A 7,442-nucleotide genomic window follows, 5' to 3' on the forward strand; every position below is an offset into this window, starting at 1 on the left:
ATCCACCAGAGGTTAGAACGCCAACACAAAGAAAGCGTAAGGATGCGGACATTGGCAAAAAGACATGCATCCGGCAGAATTTCCTGCGGCAACAGAGCAATCCCGGCAGTGGAACATTGTGTATATAGACTACAGTAACATTAACAGTTGTAGAAATAAAAAAAAATAAAAAATCATATCATATATTATCAACATGCTATTAGAACCAGAACCTTTACGTATTGTCCATGGAACTTCTAAAAGAATAAGAAAACTCAGTTCCAACAGCAACTCCTTTCTTACTGTCTCATCACAGCATAAAAAATGACTCTTGATATCATTGAATGCGACAATGGATCCTACAATCATGACAATGCTCCAGGTGCTGACTAGTAAATTACATCTGGAAAGGATAAGAGTTGTCATGGACAAACTAGCACAATACAGTAAGACTTGGCAGCTCTTTGTGTCGTACCCGTCACAGTGAAAGTTGTAGAACAATAATAAGTGTAAAACACTGTTGGGTCTCTTTAGGGAGTTGGATGAGCACTAGTTTGAGGAATAGGAAGGGTATGAGGAAATAAAGATCTTGTGTTTTTTTCACTTTTCATTTTGTTCTTTTTGTTCCGTTTGTTGACATTCTTTGTTGTACAAAATGTTCTGTATGCTTACTTTCAATTGCCTACAAAAATGGGCACTCATTCCACTATCTTACTGTCTGTTCAATAATCTTTGGCTCCTACTGCTACTCCCACACAGCTTGCCAGATGTACGATAAGGATCTTATTTGTAGGATGATTTTGCCCTCTGTTTGACCAATAATGCCAAAAGTTAATGTAATGAAATGCATGCATTCATCTAGCATCTTGGTGGAGGATGTAGCCGCCAAAGCCAGTGACCCAGAGGTGGAGCTTGAACTTTCTCAGTAAGGTGTGTTGGAACGACCTCAGATACGAGACTGGTGGACTCAAATGCACGACTCTCAAACAGTCGTATATTTAACAAAATTACTGGGTGGAACTCAAAACAACAAAACACACAATGAGGATCAAAGTTTGAAGTGACGAAACTCATCTGTACGTTCCTCTGATCTTAACTATTAGTCAAAATAATTTATAATTTCTGCTTTTTAAAAAAAAACCTCAAATATTAGGTATAATTCCATATATGAGGTTTATTGACCATGAATTCCAAAAAGTAGTGCAGAAAATGTCCCAGGGGGACAACACAAGGGTTAATATGTCTAAATATTTTTAACTGCTCTTTAATGTTTCATTTCTTATTTGCATGTGACTTGCATGTGATAATGGCGCTCCTAATATGATCATTTTAAGCCTCTGGTCTAATAGTGTAACATTTCCCATCAGGCAACGCTGCCACCATTGGATCCTCAGAATGCGTAATGAATGTTGTTGAAACTTTTGGTAGGAAAACACACCTGGTTGTTCCATTTCAGGAACAAACTCTGAGTCGAACCCTGAACTCTGAGTTGATTTACCCTCAGATGGGAAACTCTGAGTTTTCAGTTCCAGAACAGCTGATTTGAGTTGGTTCAATCCACTCCAAGTAGGTTAACTCAGAGTTAAGCGAGCACCACCACAATAAAAAGGCAGCATGAATGGAGCCATGACAGATCCGGTCTACTGCAAGCCCACACATGCCTGCATTGGAATGTCTGTCTCACCTGACGGCGACTCCATGTAGGCGGGGCTAAAATAACGCTGCCCGGGCCCATTGACATAACATAAAGATAAGAAATAACCGCAGATGTTAGATCTCAATAACAGAGCGGGTCCGGATTGTACAGGATGCAGAAGATGATGTTGTTCATGGCTCATGGCCAATCAGCAGTGCCGTGACTTTCCATTGTGACGTTACGTAACCCACCAATGACTTGATGTTCTCCCACAGCTGCTGCTGCTGTGTGGGAGGGGAGTTTACCTGGGGAGTCCAGAAGCACTTCCTCCTCCGTGTCCTCTGTGCTACCTGGCCAATACCTGAACTCATTCCGGTCTACTTTCTAATCAGACGGATTCTCTTTAACTCTGGACAAAAGGTAAATATTATGCATGTCATACCTTGGACTTAGTCTTAAACCTGCGCTTGTTTCTTAACTCCTATGATACAGTAACTGGACACTGTTTGGGGCTCCGGTATGACAATGAAGAGGCAAACGATTTGGGGTTGTCCTTTTCACGCTGATTGTGCGCGTCCTCGCGACGACAGCGTGCATGCGCAAAGTGTGTGTAACAGATAGGCTAGTTGTGCAGATAAACGGAAAAGAAATCCTATACTGATGATAACAGTTCATTTTTGTTGTTGTTTCGCCCAACAACAGAAAAAGCGACAAAAGGGGGACTGTTTTTGGGACATATAGACTGCAGAATATTGGACATTTGTGGATATTCTCCATGAAAATTGTTTATCAAAGAAGCGTCATTCAGAGAATTCCTTCATATTGATCAATAAGTGTGGCGGAAGTCGTTCAAATGATATTCCAACAGCCAGCATTGTGTCCTATAGTCTCTGTGATATGTGATATATTACGCGGGACCAATACGGCATTCGCTCGTGCGCTCTTACCAGCTCACGCATACCGGAGGACCCGGCGCGAGTGGGCGGCACCAGATGGCGCAGTGATGCTCGAGAACAATGCTGCATTCATATCCCATAGGAAATAACAACACTTACGCACATCATAGTTAAAGCAGCTGCTTTAGGAGTGTGTTACCCATAATTCCCCCAATTTCTAACACTTAGTGTTGAAACACTGCAGAACAGCTTGGGTTATCCCCATTGCGTAGGAAAAAATAAAGGGGTGGTGCATATTCAGCTGGGTCATTTGGTAATATGATGCCTCTACCCCAGTTGGTTCCTCTCATGTATTACCATCACACAGCAGAGCGTGTCGTTTTCAGAAAAAAACTTAAATAACCAGCATTCTGAATCAGAAGGTCATATTTTCAAGTCAGTTTTATTTATAGTATCAATTCATAACGAGACACTTTACAGATAGAGTAGGTCTAGACCACACGCTATAATTTACAAGGACCCAACAGCTCTAGTTATTCCCTTCAGAGCCATATCATCTTCTTGTTATTCTGGAGGTATTTCCAATATCCTCAAAGACTTTAGAAAAAAATAACCCGTCTTTTGCACAATAAAATCATTTTTAACCAGTTTCATAAATCCCGGTTGTATTTTGCTGTGAACAAGATAGCCCCAAAGAACATTCTTTCTTTTTTGTGAAACACAAGCAAACTATGAATGCATTGGATTTTGAATGACACGGATAGATACTTCTTTCATCAACGTGTTAGGAGAGGCCGTAGCCTCCGTGTTGTTTAACAACCTCCTGAGCTTTTCAAAGATCCCAGTGTTAGTTATCTTTCAGAAAAAACTCAATGTGACTGGAGCTGAATGGTTATAGCCCACATGAGAGGCCCAAATATAGGGCTCGAACCCCAACCGTCTCATTTATAATCAAAGATGATGGTAAAGATGGTAAATGGTAAAGTCACAAACATTGGTTGAGGTGTAGCCTACACAACACTCATGCTTTTTGTGTGATTTCATGTAAAATCATGCTGTAAAATCAGAATCCATGGGGAGTAAAGCAACGTATAGCCTAACTCCATACCATGGATTTTATAAGAAAGCTTAGTTAAATGTAGCCTAATCTTTTGGGAAATTGCAATATTAATCATCAAAATAAATCAGGATCCATGGCACAACTCTTGTATGAATAATTAAAAAAAATCTGGATTAAAAGTTTCCAATTTATCATGTGAAAACGGATTAGTTGTGGCCAGGAAAGGCAGGGATACCTTATGTTCCTGTTTTCCCACGGGACTCGAATGCAACATCCTTGTAGTCCGTTTTGGCACGATCTTCCCGTAGCTTCCCTGCGCGTTCCCACTCATCTGTGTGTGTGTGTGAGTGGATCATGTCATTTAGACAGACAGCGTCTTCACACACGGACCAGATGTTTTATTGTAGAACAGTCTCCCTCTCACTCATAATGTCGTCTAGTCAGATCTGAAATATATCTTATGGGATCATCTCATTGAGATAATAGCCTACTCAAATAAATTAATAGAACCGGTCGTTTTATTTAGACAAATAGTTTTTAGTTATTTTTCTTTGCTGCCAAATTCGATAGGGAACAGTTTGACAGTCGTCTATCAGCTTATCCAGAAGAATGAATAAGTGGTAGCTCTCCATCCACCGTTTCCATGCAACAGCGCGTGTGGCTGTGAAGCACGCGGAGGGATCGATGCTGTAGGCAGAGAGCGACGGCACGGTAGATCTGGACCCGGAGCGTCTCTTTAAACCCGATGGAGGGACACGATGTTGGAAATGAGCTGCTTCGCAGCGTCACCCATCCCGATAGTGCCGAGGAGCCCGGTAAGAGCGCCTTGTTTCCTCTTTTCCAAATTTTGCAAGAAACGCCGGGATAAGACGAGGATCTGTGCGCGCTGGCTGAGATTTATCGAGAGAATAAATCTGTGCACATGCACCCAGTTTGATAAATTCTCTCAGGTTGGTTTAAGGGGGACTGTTGCTGTTGATAACTAACATGTGCGCACTGACACAGTACCAGATGTTTGTCTGGTGGGTGCCCTCACATCATAACACCTGCAGAAGTCCATAAGAGATGCTTTACATTAAGCTGCTGATTTGACTAAAAGACATGATGATAATTTTAACATGCATGCTGGCACGGGTAAAAGTGGGATCGGGCTTCTAGGAGATGGGAACATCCTAAGCGAGATGGATAATATGCACATAAGGAGCTGGGTCCGGGCTAGTTTAATGATAAACAGGCAGATTATGGGGGTGTGTTTATGTTTTACATTGTATATTTTGTTTACAGTAAAGAAGAAGAAAAAAACCTGTTGAACTTGTACTATTAAAAAAAAACACGTTAATGTCCACTACAACACTAAAAGAAAACTCACTTTTAAAGCTAGCTCCTTCTTTTATAACAGTGGTGAAAACAACAGGAGCAATTGCCAGGAGTTGAGTTTTTTCATTAAGTCAAAATGATGGCTGGTGTGTTAACTGCATGCCAAAATAATCAGAGTACACAAGATCAAATTGCATCATAAGTTATCATATAACTGCTGCTGACAAGCATCGTTTTAAATATTCCACGGCATGAAAATTTCACTTTTTTAACATTAATATGCGTCCCCCCAGCCTGCCTATGCTCCCCCAGTGGCTAGGAATGGTGATAGGTGTAAACCGAGCCCTGGGTATCCTGCTCTGCCTTTGGGAAAATAAAAGCTCAGAGGGGTCGATCTGGAATATTGCTCCTTATGAGGTAATTCTCAATAGCTACAGAATCAGAAATGTCACGTCCTAAAGAAAGCTCATTGTGCAACTGGCTCTAGAAGCTGTAAGTCTGCACTAAGGCTGAATTTTGGGAAAGAGGCTTCAGATACACTATTAGGGGACCACTAAGGTCTATATAAAAGAGACTTCAGATACAGTATTTGGGGACCACTAAGGTCTATATAAAAGAGGCTTCAGATACAGTATTAGGGGACCACTAAGGTCTATATAAAAGCGTCCAAAGACCACCATGTGGTGGGACCTTTTAAAGTGGAGTCTGTCACTCAACATAAAACACACTGGGGCTACATTCACATCCAGCTAACTTCCCGGAGAACCATGAGAGCAAAATAACATCTTTGATCTGTTTTAACTGAATATTCTCTGTCTAGTTCAACTAAAAACTCAGAATCCGAAAGCTCTGCGCTGCTTAAAATGAATAGGGGAAACACTGGACAAAACACAGGCCATGGAACTGGTTGAACTTGTTTGGTGCAGTTGTTTTTCTCGTGCAAACTCTCTCTTTTGGTTTAATTGAAGGTTTTAATTTCATCCAATACTCTGGAGCTCTAAAAGGCAACCTAGCCACTGGTACCCACTGTAAGGCAGCTTGGAAGCCATTAAAGGACAAATCTAGGGGTTAATAACACATGTGTACTGAGTTCAACCGTTCTCTGGGATTTGTTTTCATACTAATCGAAAGTGACCAGTTTTATCGCAAACTGCTTATTACCTATAACACTAAAATAGCACCACACTTCCACGGTAGCATGATTAGGATCCCTACATGTCAACTGAAGCATTGAGATCTTAAGTGTACAGATAGTTGAGAAAGGCAGTACCTTTCACGTACACTGGCACAACCAGTCGAACGACGAATGACCGTAAAACGTGAGCTGATATGGCATGTGGTGTTATGCACAGTGCCCGACTTTATCAGAGAGACATAACTCAACCGAGGAGGTCGGTCTGGGTGAAACTCTTTCCGCTTGGTTATAGAACAGGTCGAGTTGGGTACCATTCCTACAGATAGCTTTATTTATCCCAGGGCAATTACGTATGTACAGTCCCCCAAAACATGTGTGTATATATATACATTCATGCTGAAAGTCATCAATGACAGATGGAGCACAATAAAAAGGCATATGGGAAAGTGTGAGATCCAGAAGTACATGACAAGAAAACTATTTGAAATGAGAACTGAATAAAGACAATAAAGTATGTTCAAGAGAGACAGAATCATGACGCAGTTGACACTATACTTGGCAGCAGAATATGTTTGGGGTCACCAAATATTACAATCAGCTGACAGAGTGAATACTGATTTAAAAATGTCCTCTGACTCAACTCAAATGGACTGCATTCAATCAGCGCTTTTCTAGTCTTAACCACTACTCAAAGCGCTTTTTACATGGTACGGGCAGCATTCACCATTCACCATTCACCATTCACACACCTCTTAAGGCTGTTTGTAGCCACCAACATGTGAAGCTGTCTATTGAAGCTGAACCACACAGCACTGGTGGGGGATTTGTGTTTTTACCCATTAACCACAAACTACCTCACAAACAACATTCTCCATTTTCCAAGTACACACAGTCCTCAACTGATTAGGACTCAAACATTTACAAACACTGGCTGTATTTGGGCCCATTAATTCAATTGCTCTAATTTACATTATTGACACACCATGTGGTTTATGACGTTTAGGGTCATTTCATTACAAAAAACTCTTAGTGATGGATTATCTATTTGCATCAAGTTTCCAATAGGACTGCTTGATTTTGTAAAAAAGAAAAAATCATAATCACATTTATTTGGGTCAATATTGAAATCCCGAATATTTAACACAATTACTTGTTGACTATTGGAAAGATGTCGCATTAAGGAATTTAAAAATAACTGAATTGAAAACACCTCAAACTGTGAAATTTATCTTAAGTTTTCTGGTTCTAACCTTTTTTTTTTATTAGGAACACAACAAAAAAAGAGTTTACCAGCACAATTTAACAAGTAAATCACTCTCACTGTTTGCTACACCAAATCCACGATTCAGTTTGTATTATGATTTTTGACCCACGATTTGATACAAACCTTGATTCTTTTTTCGCGGGGGGGGGGGGGGG

The 7,442-nt window shown here is 40.7% G+C and overlaps 1 protein-coding gene across 7 annotated transcripts in view; it reads left to right on the forward strand.

Annotated features, from left to right (window-relative positions):
- The first annotated feature begins 1,785 nt into the window (after positions 1-1,785).
- The window catches only part of LOC116690507 (anoctamin-1), a 148,247-nt gene continuing 142,590 nt past the window's right edge, over positions 1,786-7,442 (forward strand). For 5 of the 7 annotated variants that reach the window (XM_032517513.1, XM_032517516.1, XM_032517515.1 and 2 more), the window contains exon 1: positions 3,899-4,386. In XM_032517513.1, the coding sequence (XP_032373404.1) occupies positions 4,317-4,386 (70 nt within the window). In that variant the 5' untranslated portion in view covers positions 3,899-4,316. Of the gene's footprint in view, positions 2,036-3,898; positions 4,387-7,442 lie in introns of those variants that run through there. The other 2 variants (XM_032517514.1, XM_032517519.1) reach the window with 2 other exon arrangements.

This window comes from Etheostoma spectabile, chromosome 6 (assembly GCF_008692095.1).
Source record: "Etheostoma spectabile isolate EspeVRDwgs_2016 chromosome 6, UIUC_Espe_1.0, whole genome shotgun sequence".
In the NCBI taxonomy this organism is placed as follows: Eukaryota; Metazoa; Chordata; class Actinopteri; order Perciformes; family Percidae; genus Etheostoma; species Etheostoma spectabile.